Source organism: Apodemus sylvaticus, chromosome 2 (assembly GCF_947179515.1).
Source record: "Apodemus sylvaticus chromosome 2, mApoSyl1.1, whole genome shotgun sequence".
In the NCBI taxonomy this organism is placed as follows: domain Eukaryota; kingdom Metazoa; phylum Chordata; class Mammalia; order Rodentia; family Muridae; genus Apodemus; species Apodemus sylvaticus.
In genome coordinates, this window is record NC_067473.1 from 19255839 (window position 1) to 19278081 (window position 22243).

The 22243-nt window shown below is 40.3% G+C and overlaps 1 protein-coding gene across 3 annotated transcripts in view; it reads right to left on the reverse strand.

Annotated features, from left to right (window-relative positions):
- Positions 1-22243, reverse strand: part of LOC127678299 (ATP-dependent translocase ABCB1) — a 146192-nt gene that overhangs the window by 14132 nt on the left and 109817 nt on the right. For all 3 annotated transcript variants that reach the window (XM_052173146.1, XM_052173148.1, XM_052173147.1), the window contains 13 exons: positions 21678-21791; positions 21422-21532; positions 21115-21240; positions 20821-21024; positions 20443-20613; positions 17876-18037; positions 15914-16090; positions 15073-15219; positions 11991-12098; positions 10436-10513; positions 7563-7646; positions 4988-5191; positions 303-403 (listed from right to left, as the gene is read on the reverse strand). In XM_052173146.1, the coding sequence (XP_052029106.1) occupies positions 303-403; positions 4988-5191; positions 7563-7646; positions 10436-10513; positions 11991-12098; positions 15073-15219; positions 15914-16090; positions 17876-18037; positions 20443-20613; positions 20821-21024; positions 21115-21240; positions 21422-21532; positions 21678-21791 (1787 nt within the window). The remainder of the gene's footprint in view (positions 1-302; positions 404-4987; positions 5192-7562; positions 7647-10435; positions 10514-11990; positions 12099-15072; positions 15220-15913; positions 16091-17875; positions 18038-20442; positions 20614-20820; positions 21025-21114; positions 21241-21421; positions 21533-21677; positions 21792-22243) is intronic.

A 22243-nucleotide genomic window follows, 5' to 3' on the forward strand; every position in this document is an offset into this window, starting at 1 on the left:
TCCATAGAGAACAGTCTCCCTCAATACAGCAAATAGCAGGGTCATCATCCCAACTGGACACCAGAGGCATTAACAGTCGTCCTCTTCCCTCCCCTCCCCATGTGTCACCAGCCTTCACGGGTTTATGTCACAGAAGCTTCTGACTAAGCTCAGGTCTCTTCATTTCTCTCTTGATAACCTCTGGTGTTCCTTCTAGTACTTTCTTCATGTGCACTCTGCCTTTTGGAAAAAGCAATCCTGAAAACTGAAGTCTTGCTTGGAAATCTCCTCAGAGCCCTGGCCCACTCCCCAGGGAGTCTTACCTGTATGGTACCTGCAAGCTTTGAACATACATAGCTTCAAACTTCTGCTCCCGAGTCAAAGAGACGACAGTGCGGAAGTTTTCAATTGCTTCTGTTGCAATCTATAAAAGACAGTCCATTATCAGGAGAAAAGTCAAACTAACTAACAGGAACTAACTTGAAATCTACAATTAGTCGCATTAACCTATTATAATTTATTGCTCATGTATCCTTTATCCTTATTGATAGCTCTCTTCTGTAAGAAGAATGGTGAGTTAAGTGTATTAGTCGGGTGGGTAGGGATGCTCGCTTTATGGGCATAAGTGCCTGAGTTTGAATTGCCATCCCATACATAGAAAAGGCAGACATGGTCATCCATGCCTCCAACCCTAGGACTGGGGGACACAAAGGAGTCATCCCAGGAGTTCACTGGCTGACCAGCTAGCAAAAATGACAAAAGAGGTTCAGTTAAAGATAAAGATGGACTTTGTATCAAAGACAAGGAGGAGAGCCAGGCTGCCAGAAGTCATTCTCTGGTTCAGTTGGCATGCACATAGGCACGCACACGGCCATGCATGAGTACAAACATGTATATAGCACACACTAAACAAACAAACAAATAAACAGATGAACAATTAAATAAATTAAATAAATTAGAGCTCCACCTCTCATTTATAGTGTGAGGTTTTCAAGAAATATTTCCTGTTCTTCCTTTCCTAAGGAAGGGAGTGCCTTGCTTGTGTGGGGCTCAGAATGTATGACAGCCCAATACAAGTGAGAGCTTGGAGCACAGAGCTTGCTTATTGTGTGCACAGTCACTCCACAAGGCAGTCTCCTCATCTTGATGCGCAATGAGGCAATGCATTAAGCATTGTAGGGGAGTACCAGGACAGAGAAAAGGGAGGGGGAAAGATAGGAGAATGGATGAAGAGGACTTATGGGACATATGGGGAGGGGGGAACTGGGAAAGGGGAAAGCTTTTGGAATGTAAACAAGAATATAGAAAATAAAAATATAAAAAAAAAAGAAAAAAAAGAAAATGCATTAAGTAGCAGCCACAGCCTCACAACATCAATAAAGACTCAGCCATCACTAGCAAAAAGGAAGTCTTAAATTCAAAGAACAGTAAATAACACCACTTCCTTGGAAGGGCCTGTGTGTGTGTCGAGTTGTTCTAAAGGAAAAAAAAAATATGTTTCTCACAAATAAACTTGTATTTTTCCTTATGCCCCAAATAAAGGTTTGATTAGAATTTAATAGTAAAAAGATAAATACATATAGTATGCAAAACTGCTCATTAGCCCATAAAAATGTGACAAAACACTGCCAAGTCCGTACCATAGGCGCAGTAGAGTTTATCTGCATGTTCTGACATCGCACTACAGGACAGGAAATGAGTAGGACCTCACATCTGCTCTAGCACTCCAAACCCAAAGCATATTGCAAAGTGTGGCATGGCATGTATTCCTTGGTTGGGGCCAGACCACAGCCAGACCCCAGGGTTAACCAGTTCCCAATGACTATTTCCTGGGACCTCCTCACGCTCAACTCCCCAGACCTTGGTTGGGAAACACTAACTCTACCCAGAGCCTTTCCCTGAAAGAACGGATGAAAATAGAGCCACAAGTCTGAGAACACACAGAGACAAAGTATCTTTAGTGTCTTTGGGACGGTCCTCAACCCTCACATATTGGGGTGCCTGGCTCACAGCTGCCCGCCCTACAGGAAATCACAGCCCTCTCACCTGCGGGGATCCCTGCTGTTTCTTGGTACCTGGAATATCATTGGGCAGCCCTGTTCTGACCTGTCATGTCAAGCATTCTAATATCTGATGCTCCACCATAACAGAACCTGTATTCTTAGCTAGCTGGAGTATCAAGGCCTCAGTTTGAATCCTGGCTCCAGCAGTGATGGACTCTATGGAAGTGAGGTATAGCCTGTGACCCTCACTCAGCCTCACTGGAAGGAAGCCTGAGGTAATGACAAAGCATACCTGACAGTTGGTACAAAGAATAAGGCACTTTCCAGAACACCAAGCAAATGCCACACAATGCTGAGCTATAAATAAATAAATAAATAAATAAATAAATAAATAAATAAATAAATAAAATATCTGAGCATGCAGAACAGAGTGAGAGGGAGGAAGGGGGATAATGAAGGGGAAAGGAGAGGAAGAAAAGGATGTGTGCTGTTTGCAGAGCTGGAGCAGCGAGGTAAAATGGCATGAGGCACCAGAGTAATCCAAACTGACTAGATTATGTAATCCAAAATGGAGAAGACAGATACACTCGGGATTTTTTTTTCCACTTTGAATCTCCCCAATTATTCATTATAAAATGGGCCCACTTTCCTGAATCCAAGGGTGGATTTAAACTTGCTTGAAAAAAAACCAAGGAGAACAGCAGGGCAGGTAGGGATACTGTACTGGCTAGTTTTATGCCAATTTGATGTAAACTAGAGTCACCAGGGAGGAGAAAGCCCCAATTAAGAAAACAGAAAAGAAACTGGGGGGAGACCCTTGAGGACATCGGTACAGGGGGAAAATTCCTGAACAGAACACCAATAGCTTATACTCTAAGATCAAGAATTGACAAATGGGACCTCATAAAATTACAAAGTTTCTGTAAGGCAAAGGACACCATCAAAAGGACAAATCAGCAACCAACAAATTGGGAAAAGATCTTCACCAACCCCACATCAGAGAGAGGGCTAATATCCATATATACAAAGAACTCAAGAAGTTAGACCCCAGAAAACCAAATAACCCTATTAAAAAATGGGGTACAGAGCTAAACAAAGAATTCTCACCTGAAGAACTTCGGATGGTGGAGAAGCATCTTAAAAATTGCTCAACTTCATTAGTCATTAGGGAAATGCAAATCAAAACAACCCTGAGATTTTACCTTACACCAGTCAGAATGGCTAAGATTAAAAATTCAGGAGACAGCAGGTGTTGGTGAGGATGTGGAGAAAGAGGAACACTCCTCCACTGCTGGTGGGGTTGCAAATTGGTACAACCACTCTGGAAATCAGTCTGGCAGTTCCTTAGAAAACTGGGCACCTCACTTCCGGAGGATCCTGCTATACCACTCCTGGGCATATACTCAGAGGATTCCCCGGCAGGTAATAAGGATACATGCTCCACTATGTTCATAGCAGCCCTATTTATAATAGCCAGAAGCTGGAAAGAATCCAGGTATCCCTCAACAGAAGAATGGATGCAAAAAATGTGGTATATATACACAATGGAGTACTATTCAGCCATTAGAAACAATGAATTCATGAAATTCTTCGACAAATGGATGGAGCTGGAGAACATCATACTAAGTGAGGTAACCCAGTCTCAAAAGATCGATCATGGTATGCACTCACTAATATGTGGATATTAGTCTAGAAAATTGGAATACCCAAGACATAATCCACACATCAATTGAGGTACAAGAAGAACGGAGGAGTGGCCTGGTTCTGGAAATACTCAGTGAAGAAGTATAGGGCAAAACCAGAACAGGGAAGTGGGAAGGGGTGGATGGGAGAACAGGGGGATGGGAAGGGGGCTTATGGGACTTTCGGGGAGTGGGGGGGGCCTGGAAAGGGAAAATCATTTGAAATGTAAATAAAAAATATATCGAATAAAAAAAAGTTTAAAAAAAAAAAAGGAAAAAAAGAGAAAATGCTTCCTAAGACCCAGCTGCAGGCAAGCCTGTAGGGCATTTTCTTAAGATTGGTAGGAGAGGGCCCAGGCACACTTGGGCTGATAGTTCTACAAGAAAGCAGGCTGAGCTAACCATAGGAAGCAAGCCAGTGTAGCACCCTCCATGGTCTCTGCATTAGCTCCTGCTGACCTCTGGGGTCCTTCCCGGTCTTCACTGAGTGACATAAACCCTTTCCTCCCCAAATCTTTGTTCACGAGTGTTTCTTCGCAGCACAGAAACCATGATTAAAACAGGGGGAGGAAAGAGGTAAAGAGAAAAGAGGAAGAGGGCTGGCTGAGCAGAGAGGAATCTGCAGACAGTGTCCTGAGACAATGCCTTGAAAAGCAGGTGTCGGAATGTGAAACTAAGTATATGGCTCCACTTCAGATTCTAATCCTGAGAAAAGCATAATAAATGTTGCCCAAATGGTGGCTATTAAAATACCATTATAATAGCAAGGGCAGTGGAGGCACATGCCTGTAACCCCAGCACATGAGAGGCATAGGCAGGAGGATGTCTCAGTTCGAGGCCAACCTGGTTTACAGAGTTCCAGAACAGTCAAAGCTATATCTGTCTCGGAAAAAACAAACAAACAAACAAACAAAATGGCTGTAGGCTGAGGAGATGACTCTGTTGGTAAAGGACTTAAGTTGTAAGCATAAGGACCCTGGAGTTTAATCTCTAATACTCAGGGAAAAACATCTCAGCTATGCATGGTGGCATGTACCTGTAATCCTTGTTCTGAAGGCACAGGGATGGGTGGAGAGATCATATCTCCAACAGCATACTGGACCATACCTGAGAAATATCGCCCAGGGTGTTTTCTGACCTCCACTCAACATGCTTTTACACTTGCACATACATGTACACCACACACACACACACACACACACACACACACACACACACACACACTCACCAGCATTGCCAGAACATAGTAACAGACAGTAAGAAAGCATGACTGGAAAGAGTGTTCTTTCTGCTTAGTGGCCAGTCATACTTAGTTCAACTCACCTTCCCAGAACCTTCTAGTTTCTTCTTATCTTTCAGTGCTTGTCCAGACAACATTTTCATTTCAATCACTCCTGCTATAGCAATGATGGGTACAATTGCTAGGAGTAAAAGTGTCAATTGCCAGCCGTAGATTAGGGATATGATGATCCCTGTTCCAAGATTCGCTATGTTCTGGGCAATAATAGCAAGCCTAGACCCTGTAGCCTGAAAAAGAAACGTGGAGGCACGGTTTATATTCTAAAGTAGGTTCAAGTACATATTTAAGAATAATTGCTATTTTCATGAAAATCTTCTCACCTATGAAGTAAAAGGAAAGATGCCCTGTACCAAAGTTTTCGGTGTCTAAAATGAAGATTTCCCATGATTTACAAGTGTACAATAATAACCCAAAGTGCAAGTTCATATTTCCATAATCTGTCAATACCAAAAAAAATCTTTATGCACTAAAGCATGAAGACTAAAGCAAATCAGAATGTAAGGATCTGACAATTATTATTAAGTTGGGAATGATGGTCATCTAGCTATGAAACTGTTTGTAATTTAAGGAAGATAGGTGTCAATATATCTGGGCCTATTTGAAACACTTATTTTCTTGGAAAAATGCAGATTCAACAATTCTGGAATATGGTTTCCAGTAAGCAGAGCCTTTGGATAGAATCCTGAAGGACCTCATCCCTATGCAACTCAAAATTAGCAGTTAACCTAGTCAGGGTAGCACATCCCCATGCACCACAGCCCCATGTAGAGCTGTCCACATCTCTACTTGGTTTCTCTGGTACCTCATACAATCTAGCATCCCTATCCTGGCCTCTAGACTCAACTTCTCTGCAAATAGCACACATCCTTTACCAGCCCTAATTTTGTTTCGCTTGAGTAAGACTGGCTGGTCTCAGTAGAGATTACAATGTCTGACACTTCTGACAAATCTCTCCCAACACCCAAACTGAGTGAATTTATTGATTACTAACCAAAGCGTCTTCTCCATTCTGAATTCTAGCACCACATCAATTAATAGCTATCTGACATAATCAGTAGACTGGAACATAGTGGGGGGAAAGCACTACACCTCCCAGAAGCCTTTATACACATTGAGAACTGAAACAGGACTGAAAGTGATAGGACGAATACTACGGTATAGTTGTTGCTTTTGCTGCAATCACCAAACTTACATTGAAGTGACTCTGGGCTAAACTGGACACCTAGCATAGGTCGAAGGGTGCAGGGGTGTGAAAAGCCAGCTCTCTGTATGCACATTTTGTGTGAAGTGAGAGGAAGCATCTCAGAGGAATGCTGTTTCACAGGGATGCTCCTTTTGTCAGCCTCTACAGTCCTACACAGAAGCCGCTGGGGAACAGAAGCACCCAGCACACCTCCCATGGACACAGCAGAGACAGGGCCCTGCCTGGAAAGCTTTTAGATATATGGAGGTCTTGCTTTGGACCAGAAAATACCATTAAGATAGTTCCAGAGGCAAATTGGAACAAATTCCTTGATGACAAATTCCTTGATGTTTGGCTCTTTTCTATTTTATAAAGTGTCGTTTAAGGATGTCTCCATCTGTGGTCTTTCTTTCTTGCCCTGTCTCTGAAGACCAAGCATATCAGGCTTTCTTTCCTACCACACTTGACCGTCCATGACGCAGCCATTAGTGCGCAGGGCAAATGTCCAACTGTCTCTTCTCTTAGAACACTCTCCCAGTTTCACTGCCAGGACACCACTCTTCTGTGTCTTAAACTGCCAATTCTCTCTGTTCTCATCCTCACACCCTTGAGACCTCAGGGCTCAAGACTCCCTCTTTAGATAAGATTTCTTGGCTGTCTCTTCATGTTCTTGAAAGCTACCATCTCACTGAAAAAAAAATCTACAAGTGAGTATTTCCAAATTAGACTTCTCAGCTAAACTCTAGATGCACAAAATGCCTTGCTTTTGGCATGTCCAGCTGGTCATCTAATGTGGGCATCACGAATAATCAAGTCACACCCAGAGCTCTCCATTCTGCCCAAGCCTCATCCTCCCATAGGATTGCAATTTCATTAAAGAACAACTCCATTATTTTTTTTTTCAATTTGTATAGGCCAAACATTATACTCAAAAATCTTACCCTCAAATCCACCATCTAATCTCCTCAGCAAATGCTGCGGACCATACCTTAAAAGTATATCCAGAGTCAGCCATGTTTTGTTGCTTTTGGTATGGCCTCTCTGGGAGACCTCTCCTAAACTATTGGGATAGATTTCCTACCTCTACATGTACTCCTCTCCAGCTTCCAGTTCAGCTTCTCTGCATTGTGCCTGCTGTTGACGATGTGATGTCTCAGGGTCCTGTCCCTACTGCCAACCTCTCTGCCAGGGCTTCTTCTCCTCCCTCTGGAACTTTAAATCCAAATTACCTCTTCCTTTTATAAGTCACTTTTGGTCATGGAGCTTTACCACAGCAATAGGAAAGTAATTAACACAGATAGCTAGTTACAGTGTCTTCAAAATGGTGACCATCAACACAAAGTTATCAGGAAGTCAGGCGTATGCTAAGCCTAAAGCAGAATGGACATGAACAGCCACAGACAGGAAACACATACCCCTTTCACTTGAGCAGCATCGTTGGCGAGCCTGGTGGTCAGTGCTCCTGTGGTGTTTTTAGGGTCATCAAACCAGCTCACATCCTGTGGCACAAAGGGATTTGTTATCTTAAAGTCCTACTCATGAGACCTTAGCTCCTGGAGTAAAGTGGCAGAGACACTTTTGTTTAGCACTCAGAGCCTCTGCACTTAGCTTTTGGACAGGAAAGGGACTTAAAACACAAACAAAAATAGATGACCTCTGTCTTAGTCTCAACTTTGTTCAAAGCTGGACTCTTAAGTGTTGAACAATAAACACAGACAACGAAGTTGCTGATGTCTTCAAGACTTCCTTCTTGGGCTGGAAGGCACAGGGAAGTCAGAAGTAATAATGTGATGGGGGTGAAGAATAGGGTGCGAAGGTTAGGATGCTGGGAAGGGTGTTGTTGTACAGAGTGGAGAAGAGACAAGGGAGTCCTTTTAAGGCAGCATGTGAGCAGAAACCAAAACATGAAGGAAAGAATCTAAGAGGAGAAAGACACCATGTCTGCAAAGGGCCTGAGGCTGACACACTTGATCTTCTCACACAGATGTGGAAAAAGCTTTAGCCCTGCCCTGTAGGTAGCCTCTGAGCCTTTCCTCCTCAATTTTCATGCAGTTTGCTACAACACCCTGGAGCTGGCCTTTGTGATGTGGGTGGGGGAGGTTTCCCATGCACAGCCTCTGACATCTGTAAAGACTGTATATATACTTTCCCCTGAAGGATCAAGGCTGTCTCTAGATTGGGGTGTGGATGGAAGAATTGCATCTAGCTAGGAGGCTGATGCAACATTAAACAAACTGGAGAGTCATCAAGGTTTGCATCTGAACAACTGTAGAGAGAAAGAAAGAGGAGGTATGGGGTAAGCCTGCTGGGAATAGAAAAAGAAAAAGCTCAAGTTTGGAAATATCAAAGTGTGAAAAATTTATTAATATCAGAAGAGAAAAGATAAACCAGGAGATAGTTAACTCTAGTTAGGGAAGAATAATAAAATGATTTAAAAACAAAACAATCTAGATTAAAATGCACATACAGCATAAATAAGGGATCTTATTAATAAAACATCTTATGTTTTCATATTTTATATTAATTAGAGATAGACTATTTGTGTTTGGATGCATGAACTTGCCATGGCACATGTATGGAGGTCAGAAGACAATTTGTGGGATTTGGGGGTTCTGTCCTTCCACTTTGTGGGCTCTGGAGATCAAATTCAGGTCACACACCTTAATGGCTAAGCTATCTCAGCCTCTTATATTTTAAAATAAGCATGCTGTGATTTTTAATTATGAATTTATGCCTGTCACAAATAACTTCAGTTTCTAGGACATGACTAGAATTGATAATTTGCATTAACAAAGTATTTTTTTTTTATTATTTTGAATGGCTAGAAAATAAAGGTCTATAACCTATTATAGTCTATATAATTGACGTTTTAGCAAGTACTAGGTTCTTAAGGGTTCCCTCACTGGAATGTGATATTCAGGTTTGAACACCTTGCAAAGGTTAGTACTCTACTTTATGAACAGTGGCTTTGGTATGCCTTTTCTACTAGGAGTTTTTACTGTTTGTGCTTAATGCAGCCCTCAAAGCACAATGGACCTGCTAGTTGGCCTGGAGGCCGATGGGTAATGGGGCTTTCAGTGCTGTACCAAGGCCAACTTTGAGATTGTTTAAGTAGAATCTAGGTTATAAATATGGCTTAAAAGCTTGTGATCCCAAAACCTTAGGAGACAGAGTCCAATATTATCCTCAGCTACACTTTGGATATGAAGTAAATTTAGATACAAATAACCCTATCTTAAAAACAAGATGGATGTGGCTTGACAGGAGAGTCTAAGAAGAGGAGTCCCCATAAAACAGTGCCTTCTCATCCATTAGGTTCTGTTTCAGCTGTGACTATCAATAGCTAGCTATCTCTATAAATACATAAGTGGTTGCAGGCAGCATGGAAAAGGATTGTCTTCTGGAAATTTGAACACAAGAAATTGGTATTTCTCACTAGTTTTTTTTCCCAGTGTTGGGAATTGAATTTAGGGTCTATGGATTCTAGGCTCTACCTCTGTGTTACATTCTAGTTTTGTTGGGCAGCTTCTGGAAATATCCAATTTATAGCCCATGAGTCTCATGTATCCTAGGATGCTATTAATGTGATCCAAAAAGTTTGTAAATAACAATATCACATTATCATGTAAAAAAAAGTTGGACACTTCTGCTAAGTAATTTTAACGGGGAAGCTTCAATGCATGTACAACATGTTCATGATTGCTAAAGATTCTCACGCTGAATGGCACTGCTAACAATATTGTCAGTGGTTCGGGGCTGGAATGTACTGAACATCATAGGCACTCATATTAAGTCATGACAGCTAATACTACTGAAACTTGGGTTACCATTTTAGCCTTGCTTCAGCAAAGAGTCTAGACAGTGAGAAATGGGTCATGAAAAGAAATATGAATTTGGGCAAGAGAGTGCAAATGCTCTCCAGAGTCATGACAGACTGTTCTGAGTACACAGGAGAAAGAGGCAACAAGGGCCCAAGTGTTAGAAGGTTCCTTCTGACACTTCTTGACCTTTGGGATAAAGGACAGAGAACCACTTGCTTCCATTGTCTCTCACTGCTGAGATAAAAAGACCAGTGCAGAATCATCAGGAGACATATTTGTCGCAATAGAGTTCCTCATTCCCGCCTGAAGCAAATAGTCAGCAGGACCTTATGTAAATGGGATGCGGAGGACAACTAACCAAAGATCTCAATCTAGGCACCCTACAATCTGAACGCCGACAATCTGTGCCTGCAGAACACAAAAGAGATACTGTGCTCACCCCAGGGTACAACCCTCAATAGCCATACCTGTCTCAGCATGGACTTGAAAACCATGTATCGGAGTCGCTTGGTGAGGATCTCTCCAGCTTTGCCAAATGTGAAGCCCTGAGAAGCAGAAAAGCATGTCATACAGAAGGCCAGTCAGAGACCAAAACAGCAGTTACTCAGTGTGGACCAAGGCCTGTGAGAGTCCTGAGCAGGACTCACAGTCCGGACGAGCTCCTGCCCTCGATGAGCTCCCTGCCTGTTCCTCAGATGACCAGTCAGGCATCCCACACTTTCCAGCACTGGACTGTGTTTATGCAGAGGAAGTGCGTGGATTCACTGACTTCTAAATGTAGGTGTGCAGTCATGGCTGACTCAGACTTGATGCCATAGCTAGACAGTGACTGAACCGTTATCACTCCCTCTACTTCACCATCCTGACTGTCAAAGCAGGAGTGGCCAGCTGAAGACTCCCTCCCTTCCAATCTCCTCCAAATTCTCATGGAGCAACTGTACATTTTCAAATACCTGTGACACTCTTACAGGCAGATAGGGTCTTGTTTATTGTACCAAGGTCAAGTTCCACAATGAATCTTTTAATTATTTAAAGAAGAAACACCTTTTGTTTTGTATTCCTAGCATGTTAAGAACGACGTATTAGAATGTGCTATAAAGAAACCAATTTAGTTTTAGCTAAGAGTATTCACACGAGGGCTAACTGTTAAAATAATAATATATTCTTAGAAGGTGTTCAATAAAGAACCTATGTGGTTTTAACTAAAAAATGACATGTAGAATAATTTTTGATGTATTCAGTAATTGTTTACCTTTTTACTTGATTAGTAGTTACATAATATCTCAAATCAGTCTAAATACTTCATCACACAAGCTCTCTTAATTATGAAGAAACAACACTTCACCCATTTTACAGATAAGAAAACAGAAACTTAGACAGCCTAAATTACTGGACACATAACCGTGTGTATGAGCAAGCAGGTTCCAAATTCTTATTTAATACCAATGTCCATACTGCACTGCCACACTGCACTGCAAGAGCATTTAGTTCCTTTGCAATTGCATTTGATCCACGTGATCTACAAACTACAAAATACATGTTTCTTAGGAGTTTTAGGACTGTCGTTTTCCCATTTCTGACTTTCTTTTTCCTTTTGTAATTTCTGAATGATAAACTTTTGAAATGTTTAAAAATCAATGTGACCTGTTAGGGAATTTCATTTATTTATTTGTCTGTTAGATTATTCATTTGTTTTAGAACATAGGAAGATACTTCTCTGACTGCTCCAATTGACCAATAGAAAGTATACCCAAACTGATATCCAGGCCTTACCATAAAGCCTGTACTTTAGTTCCCACCTTCCATTTCTATACTACATAGAGCAATCTGTTCAGTGTATGAAACATCACTGTTTCCATTTATGGCATGGTTGGTTGGGACAGAGAAGGTGAGAATAGAGTCAGAGGATTAAAATAATCTAGCTCTCATTGTCCATGGTAAAGCAAGAATGCTATCACAAGAAAGACCAATACCTATGTTTATAAATGCACTTGAGCGAATGAAGTGAAATAAGTCATTTACCTGAAGAAAAAATGTAATAAAAGAAATGATACCAATGACCAGAAACAATAAGGAAAACAAGTTGCTGTCCCGCCGCTGGGCTTCTGGGGATTCAACTTTTGTGAAAACCTATGGGGAAAAGTATTTGAAGGGTTGTTAGTTCAATCTCTAAAAACGCATTTCAGATCTTCCCTCTATCACACATTATGGTGTAGTGATTGGAAGAGCCTTTCTATAATGGAACAGAGTTAGCTTCTGGGATAAAGGCAGGTTCCAATGCATCTGCATTCTGCCTTTGTTGGGGGAGGGATATCTGTCATTCACTAATTCATCGAACAAATACTCTCCTTTGGCTTTCTTGGTAACAGAGTGTTTCATAAGTCATTTCTTGGTATGTGTCTGCCAAGGGTGAGCACATGAGTATGGAGGTCAGAGGTCACGCTAGTGTGTGGTTGCTTAAAATTCTACTCTGTGTTTTAGATTTACTTGTTTTATTTTTAGGTGTATAAGGTTTTGCCTGCATGTATATATGTGTACCATGTGTGTGTCTGGTTCCCATGGAAGGCAGAAGAAGGGTCAGATCCCTTGGGACTGGAGTTACAGATGATGGTGTATGGGCCCCTGGAAGAATGGCAATTACTTCTATCAACTGAGTGAATTTCCAGCCCGTCCACCTTGTTCTGTAAGATGGTGTTTCTCACCGGACAAGGACTAGCCCATTAGGCTAGAATGACTGTCCTGTGAGCCTGAGAATCCTCTTCTCTCTCCCCCCAGAACTGGAATTACAAATGTGCATCACCACATCTGGGGCTTTTTACATTGGAGTTGGGATCAAACAGGTCTTATATAGCAAGCATTTTACTGAGCCATTTCTACTGTCCCAACTCAACTATGTGAACATTTTAAAGTACTTCAAAAGAGAATATATTTATGTATTTTTTGCTGATGAGAAGAGGTGTTATTCATTCAACCTTTCAGAAAAATACCTTTGCCAGGATATCCTATAGATATTTCTGTAGTCAGAAAGTCAGGTGGCAATGACAGCCAACTGATGTCTCACATGGAAACCTTTTCAGAGATTATTAAAAAGTGCTAAAACAGATGTTTGGAACTGAAAAAACTTACAGCATAATCACTCAATAGGGAAAGAAAACTACACCTCTCTCCTTCTATGGGCTAAATCTGTTTTTCAAGAGAGAAACATTCCTAAACCAACCCAGAAAATGCTATGTTTCATAAAAATGGAAAAAGTTTTCAGAAGCCATTAGCTCAGTTCTTCTTGATTAGTCATTTCAACATCATATTGTATTCTAAATGAGGCTGAACGGACAATCACATGCGCTGATCCTTCTATCTGGGGATGGCTGTTACCACTTTCACAGAGAGAAAGGGAAGCAGAGACATGTATCAACCTACTCAAGAAAGCCAGGAAGAGATGAACCAAGAACAGAACCCAAGTCCTCAAACCCAGAGCCCAGTATATGCAACAAACGCAGATTGGTACCTTCCTATCTTAACACTCTAATGTGCTAGCCACCAATCACCAGATGTACCCCTGCAGTAAGATTGAGGAAAACCTAAGTCCCATTGTTGATCATTTTTTTTGCAAAAAACATAAAAAAGGCAAAAAATCAATTCTAACTTAATTACTTTTATTAGCAACAGAAGCCACATGGCCAGCAAAACTTAAAGTATTTGTTCTTCTTACACTTTATATAACATGTTTGCTGGCCTGTGTTCTACAATGTTTTCTATAGGATCAGATGTTTTGCCTTCTTTGTGATATTTTCAGAGTATATAAAAATTCCTTACCCAGATTGGGCACAGAAAAAAATCTTGGATGATATATTAAACATGAGGATTAACCTAACAAGGCATATAGGTAGACTAGAGGACATGTGGCTTTGGTTGTAGAATGGGTAGTGTTTGGTTTATGCTTCTTATGGTGATCAATTTCTTCCTGCCAAAGATTTTTAGCAGTAAGGCAAACATGTCTTCAGTATGATGTCTCATGGTTTACATTTGTCACTAAGCCAAGAACATGACTGCTTAGACAGTAGATCCAGAATGTTTGGCGCCACCTTCAGGAAGCTTGTTGTAGTTTGCATATTAAGTCTCCCTACAAGAAGATCTAGTCATTGATGAGTGATTGGACTATTAGTGTCCAGACCTCATCAATGGATGGATTCACTCTATGTGCATTATAGGTGTGGCCTTGTTAGAGAAAGTAGATCACATCGCAGTAAGGGAAGGAGTCTTGAAAAACTATGCTTTATATCTTGTTCATTCCTATTTTTATTTTGTTCCCTGATGCCATGAAAAGGGTCACTTTTGTCACATGTTGCTACCACCGTGGTGCCATACCTCAGGCTTGCAACAATGGATCCAGCTCATCTTAGCCTGAAACCTAGAAAACTATAGCCAGATTTCTGCCTGGGGTACAATGCAAGTTCAAGACCAAGCTGGGTAACTTAGAAAGACCTCTTCATCAAATAAAAATAATAAAGGGTAAGGGGTGTGCACAGTAATGCTGCACTTGTCTAGAACATGTGAGAACATGGGTTCAGTCCTGCAGCACGAAAAGAGACAAAACCCCTCAAGTGTCTGTCACAGTGGTGGAAAGCTAACCAGTATAGAACTGCTTCCTTCTGTCTGAGTCTTAGGAAGTGATGGGAATGTGTAGGTCTGCTCAAGAGCTGGCCAGTGTGTATGTTACACAACAGACCATTGTCAACCCAGTCTGGCCAACATAAAAGAGTCCCTGTGAAGGTCAATTAGGTGACAGTTCATAACTTTAGCTCAGAGCTCAATGCTTCCCAGTTCTACTGACTATGTTAGTGGGTGGTTGCCCAGAGACCCAGGATAAAAACCACGAGGGACCTAGATAGAAACTAGCTCAAAGGATATTTACAAAATTGTCCTTATAAATCAAACTTCAATGATATTTTCAACCAAGCTTGTTTCATGTGAAGGGAAATCGTTACATCTTACACACACATACATACACACACACACACACACACACACACAACAACTTAAGATAGTTCATTCATTTTCTAGTCAAGACTCACAAGTAAATGTAAAAATGGATGTCATTATTTACCCCTACGACTTTTGAAAATATTATGGAGAATGCTGGTTGCAAGCCTCCATTTATTATGGCACAAAATACACCAACCACAAAATAAGGCCATTCAGTTGAATTCAGCTTCAGGATCCGCCAAAAGGAAGCTGGAGGTACATCTTCATCCTAGAAAACATATATGTTACGGCAGGATAGGTTCCTTTTGTTTTGTTTTGTTTTGATCATCGATTTTATTGTGCGGAGTTCTTCCACAGGCACAAAGTTTTCTTGTGTTGTTGAGGCAGAGCGTCATCTATTTTAGGCTGGCTGCAAACAAACTGGGCCTTGAACAGATGATCTACCTGCTTTCACCATCCAAGTGTTGGGCTTACAAGAGGGCTATACATTTTTAAATGAAATATTTATTTATCCTATTTTTATTTCTTATTAGTTGATAGATTGTAGGCCTTAAATATGATGATGACACATTGGTAATACCTCTTTAGTTTTTAAGAAATAAATAATAAATCCACAAATGTTTAATTTTTACCATTAATTCTTGCCATGTTAATTCTTCAACAGATGACAAGAATATTGACCAATAAGGATAATCGGAATAGAAATATTAACACTTAAAAATCTAGGGTAGCATCTTCATATTCTAAGTTCTAGTTCTAAGCATCTTTGTATTAATTCTTATTCTGAAACCTAAATTGACTATAGAACATCACCATTTTGGCTTCTAGAACACTATGGAGAACAGGAAAAAAGGATTATAGAAAATACATCATAGTTCCCACCCCTTCTTCAGCCTAGGCACACTCAGGTAGGAGAGGCTCACAGGAGGATGGAGAACATAGTATCACATCTTTATCCATACCAGGGCCTCTGTGGTACTAAGCTTCCTGTCTTGGTCATGTGGTCCACGGATGCTTTTGCGAGTTGATCTTCTTCTTATTAGACTGGATCCGGAATCTTTTGAAGACATGTCTAGATTACCAATTTCATCCTTAGATTCACAAGCTTCATTTCCTAATTCAATTTCATTTCCTGCTGTCTAAAATAAATAAGAAATATAAACAGTTTAAGATCAAATAATGGAAATTAATCATTGAAAATAAATATAAAGGAAAATAATTGAATTATTTAAATCAATGGAAGGGGTGAAATTAAAACCATTCCTTCTTGTGTTATATGTTGGGAGAAAAAACCCAAATATTAAGGATTCTTTGCGAACACACTGAAATAAAACAATACCCCTTCTGAGTATTTTCTCTAGTCATCTCTTTCTGGGGAGTATGTGGCTCGAGCAACTGTGCTTTTGAACCAGTGTGTAAATAGCAAATCAAAAGAGATTGACGTGTTTTAGTTTTTTAATTAAATGTGATTGTTTTAAATGTGGTTTTTTTTTGTACTAAGCCTTCAGAATTTGCTGTATATTTTCAATGTTCAATGCTCACTATCATGCATAGCACATAACTATTATGATGAACAGGTCACTCAATTTTTTTCCACTCTTCCTTAATTATCCTTCTTTGGTCCTTTTCTTTCTTTCTTTTTCTTTTTTTAATTTATTATTTGTAAGTACACTGTAGCCGTCCTCAGACACTCCAGAAGAGGGCATCAGATCTCATTATGGATAGTTGTGAGCCATCATATGGTTGCTGGGATTTGAACTCAGGACCTTTGGAAGAACAGTTGGTGCTCTTAACCACTGAGCCATCTTTCCAGCCCGGTCCTTTTCTTTTCAAAATAGAAGGGAGAAAGGAAGGAAGGAAGGGAGGGAGGAAGAAAGGAAGGAAGGAAGGAAGGAAGGAAGGAAGGAAAGAAGGAAGGAAGGAAGGAAGAAGGAAGGAAAGAAGGAAGGAAGGAAGGAAGGAAGAAAGAAAGAAAGGAAAGAAAGAAAGAAAGAAAGAAAGAAAGAAAGAAAGAAAGAAAGAAAGAAAGAAAGAAAGAAAGAAAGAAAGAAAGAAAGAAAGAAAGAAAGAAAGAAAGAAAGTCTGAAGCATTAGTCCTGGATAGTAGTATATAAAAATAGTAAGTGGTCTGTCCACAAATGAGGCTGAAACATAATCATAATTCCTTTCCAGTTTTAGGACTATTAGAACAAGAGGTTCTCAAGGCTATGATTGAGCCTCGAGGTGGTAGGGAGAGATTTAGACAGAATAAATACAATTCATGGATAGCTAAATATCACTGGGTCTAAAGAGAAGCTTACCTTTAACGCACAAAGAGGAGCTTAATTATGAATGAAAATGAGAGAAAATGGAGAGAGAGAGAGAGAGAGGGAGAGAGAGAGAGAGAGAGGGAGAGAGAGAGAGAGAGAGAGAGAGAGAGAGAGAGAGAGAGAACAGTGAGAGCTAGCACCGGGATCCAAGCACCATGAGAGGGAAGAGGGATGATGGGGAGGAGCCTTTCCAGAGGGCAGCCTTCAATGCATCTCTGCAGCAGTCCCCCGTGAAGTCTTGTGCCAAACCAAAACACAAAGAAAAGGGCTGATTTTTCAAAAACTATTTAGAAGTGGCAAGAAGTTTCATATCGCATGATTTAGTTCAGCACAGTGTACGTGATAAACAGCGTGGGGGAACCATGTACCATAAATTGAGAATCATCAAGACACAGCACAGGACTTCTTCACTCTCTGACCCAGAGAGAGAAATAGGGCAGTGGCAGGAGTCGAGCTATGGGATCAAGCCTGAAGGTGCAGGTCCACATTCCAAAAAATCCCCAAAACTCTTCTACCTTTCAAGATTACCCAATCAGGTAATACTTATCTATAGATTAGATATAGTGACAGCTTATCATCAAGATAGATGAGGACACTTCTAGGGTTCCGCTGTACCTGTGTCATGACAAGTTTGAAGTAAATGCCCTTCTCTCTCATGAGCTCATCATGATTTCCTTGCTCCACAATGACACCACCATCAAACCCAGCAATGACGTCAGCATTACGAACTGTAGACAAGCGGTGAGCTATCACAATGGTGGTCCGGCCTTCTCTAGCCTGGAGAGAGAGAAACCCGGCTTTTGATACATGGATAATTATAGAAAAGACTCAGTTTATTTCTTTTGGCTGAATAAAACTTCTTTGAATACTGTGAAAATCATCAGTGAAGATATTGTCTGGCTTTAAGAAAGACATAATGAATTCATAATAATGAAAAATAGTTTTTATTGCAATCATACAAGAACAAACATGTTTATATATGAATATAATTTATGCCTCTAAGGATTTTACTTAGCCCCCTATAGTAAACCTAAAGTTCTAGTAATAATCCAACTTATCAAAAACGCCAGAGCTGAGGCATTCACCAGATAAAACAAATCTATGTAAGATGTAGTGGTATACATCAACTAGAGATCTGATTAGAATTACAAGATTAGTCTCCTGAGTAATCAAGGCACAAATATGAAAGAGCAGAGCTTAGGTTTCAGCATTCCACTAGTGTGAGTGAAATCCAGGACTTCACTCAGTCTTTGAAGCTGTGTAAGGTTGCGTTTATTAATATTTATTAATATGTAAAGCAGAGACACAGTAACCACTTCTTAGAATAGCTGTGGTGACTGAATAACAAAGGGCTTAGTACGACTTTAAATAAATGCCCAATATGTGTTCAATAAATGGCTTCTAGTTACAATAATTATGGATAAAATTGAAGAGCTATATAAACATTTTCATGTCTAATCTCATCTTTAACTTAATATAGAATAGAGGGAGATAACTTGAATTTGTTGAGATTTCTTTAATCTTTATAACTTGCCTAACACTTAAGATTTCTCCTACTCTAGTTCTGTAGTAATAAGCAATAAAACTACACACACACACACACACACACATACACATAAACATACACACACACACACACACATACCCACACATATATTCACACATACACACACACACATACCCACACATATACTCACACATACACACACAAACACACACATACACACACACACACACACACACGAGCAGGCTATAGATATGGTAGTTAACGAACAGAAGTAGAGAAGCAAAAATGGAAAATCCTAACAAAAAAAGAATATGTGTTAGAAAAATTAGATAGTAGTGACTAGAAAACAGAGAATAATAATGGATTAAATCTTTGGACAGTTTCAAGTAAAGTGAAGGAAATGTGATATTTCCACGTAAAATTTATACTATAACATATTTTTAAATAGAACCATTTATCAATGGTTTTATCTGCAATTTCCTATAAATTTATCTGTTAATTTTGTTCTATGTCCTATTATTTAACTATGTCCTACTGTGGAACAGTAGACACAGGGATGGGGTGAACTCACAGACAAGCTAAGTAATAGGGGAAAACATGCTCACAACTCCAATTGCTTCCATTTTAGTTCACAGAATGTTGGGTACCCTGTGTCCCCTCTATTTAGCTCACCGACAGGGGTTTAAAGGAATGCAAACTGCTATATCATTAGAAGGGACTAGCAGGAGAAAGCAAGTCTTCACCTTTGCTCTCTCCTGGTTTTCTTCACAAAGCTGGCCATATATGCGGAAGAGCACAGCGCTAGATACTGATCCTAAGCATGAGACATCCTAACAAGAACCAGAGGAAGGTCAAACTCTGGTCACACCCAATGGCATTTCACGGACCCAGAGGTCCCCAGTTCCATCTGTGCACCTCCTCCTTGAGCAAAAGGCTTTTCAGTTCCGTACTCTTCAAGTGGTATCAAGCAACTTCTAGCTATGTATTTTTCGTTGTTGTTGACAATGCTATAAACTCTCAATGCCAAATTAAAAGGGTTATTTCTCTTTTCAGTGCTATAGTTATCAGGTGGTACTGAGTGACTTCTATTTATAATTTCCTTTTGGTTGACAATAGTATCAACTCGCAAAACCAGATTAATGGGGTTATTTCTCTACATTTTCATGATCAAAATGAAGAGTAACTTTCACTTGAATCTCCATTTTTTCATTTTTAATTCAAAGATATTTACAGGCCTCTTGATGAAAATATACTTATTGTAATTCAGAAGAAGAGGAAGAGGAAGAAATACCAACAACAACGTGTGTCTGGAGAGATGACCTACAGTTAAGATGCTTTTTGCTCTTGTAGAGAAGTTCAGTTCCCAGCAGCCATATTTGGTGGCTCCTAACTGCCACTGACTCTAGTTTGAGGAGATCTAACATCCTCTTCTGATCTGCACATACTTGAAAACATACACATGCACACAAATAAGATAAATATTGTTTTTTAAAAAAATTAGAAGAGACAGAAATTGAACACACACACACAAAATGATCATGGAAGCCTAGTGCTTTTCCCTAGTAATAGGTAATAGAAGCTATCAAAATTTTCTAAGACCAAGATTGAAAAAAAAATGTTCAGAAGACTGTCATTTTGCTTTTAAATTGTGTATTAGGAAGTAGAGTCCACAGACCTTATCCAGAGCAGCCTGCACCACAGCCTCGCTTTCTGTATCCAGGGCTGAGGTGGCCTCGTCCAGCAGAAGGATCTTGGGGTTGCGGACCAGGGCCCGGGCAATGGCGATTCTCTGTTTCTGTCCCCCACTCAGCTGTGCCCCTCTCTCACCAACCAGGGTGTCAAATTTCTATAATTAGAACAAACAAATAAAAAAATCAGGAAACTATTGCAAAGAAATCAATTTATCTATCACTAGTTGACAGGGTGCATGGGCTGTAAAATTCGAGGTAAATGGATTTCCCCACCAAGGCGACCTCACAGAAGGTTCATATGAACCGCATTAAGCAGAGCTCAACTCTCTGAACCTGGGGTGACAGAGTCAGGCACAACTCACGTGGGGCAGTTTCATGATGAAGTCATAGGCATTGGCTTCCTTGACAGCCTTTTCAATCTCATCCATGGTGACGTCTTCTCGGCCATAGCGAATGTTCTCGGCGATCGTGGTGGCAAACAGCACAGGTTCCTGACTCACCACACCAATGATTTCCCGCAGATACCTCACATTGATGGTCCTGATGTCCTGTCCGTCGATAGTGACCTGGAACAAAACGTGTGGTTTCCACACTTTAGAATCACAGACTCAAAACGGCGGGCAGTGCTAACTGATGCTGGCTGCATAGCCACTCACCACGCCCTCGATGGGGTCGTAGAGCCTCTGCATCAGCTGGACAGTTGTGCTTTTCCCACAGCCGCTATTGCCAACCAGAGCCACGGTCTGTCCGCTCTTCACCTTCAGGTTGAGGCCCTTCAAGATCTACCAAGACACGTGAGAAGCCAGTGTCAGATTAGTTCCCAGGACCGATGGATGTAGATTCCACGTCTACGTGTGGGCATCTCAGTTCAATTGCATGCTTGATTTTACACACAGTCCTTTCTCTATACCCTTTTAGAAACTATTGGGAACTTTTCACCTAACAGAAAAATTGTCATCATACCTGAACTTCTTTTCGAGATGGGTAACTGAAGTGAATATTTTTGAATTCCAGATTTCCTTGTATGTTGTCTGGTTTGTGCCCACTCTTTGAGAAGCTGTCTATACTGGGCTTCTGTACAGGTGAAAATTATAGATGATTACTAAGTAACAGCAACTGCTTTATACAGCAACTTTGTGATAAGCTAGATAACATGATAATGAAACTATCTCACTGGAAAATCCTCTAATAGATGGATTAATGGGCTGGTCAGACTCACGTTATCAATTATTTTGAAGACTTCATAAGCTGCTCCTCTTGCATTGGCGAAGGCTTCGATGTTTGGAGATGCCTGTCCAACACTGAATGCTCCGATTAACACAGAGAAGAAGACCTGAACAATGTAAAGAAATAGCATTGTGTTATTCAATCTTTGCCACAGCTCTTTCACGGTTCCTCTTTCTTCCAAGACAATTAATTTCATTTTTAAAAGTCAAGGCAACCTAAGAATAGAGCAGGTTAAAAACATCTTAAAATTTCACAATTTCAAATTTTAAATATATCACTACCACATGTGAAGTGAAGTAACTGAGATTATTTAGATTAATGCAACCCTTCCACCTTGCATGGATATATCAAAACATCTCACTATATTCCTTAAAGACAATGCATGTTTTCAACTGAAAAATCTAAAAATCTAAAATGTGAAAACATTTAAAATCTTTCAGTAATTTCATTTATCCTAAAATAACGAATTAATCTTACTTTTTAAATAAAAGTGTGACATACAAGCTCTATAAGTATTATATTATAATGGGACATTTTTTATCTCTCCAATGACTAATA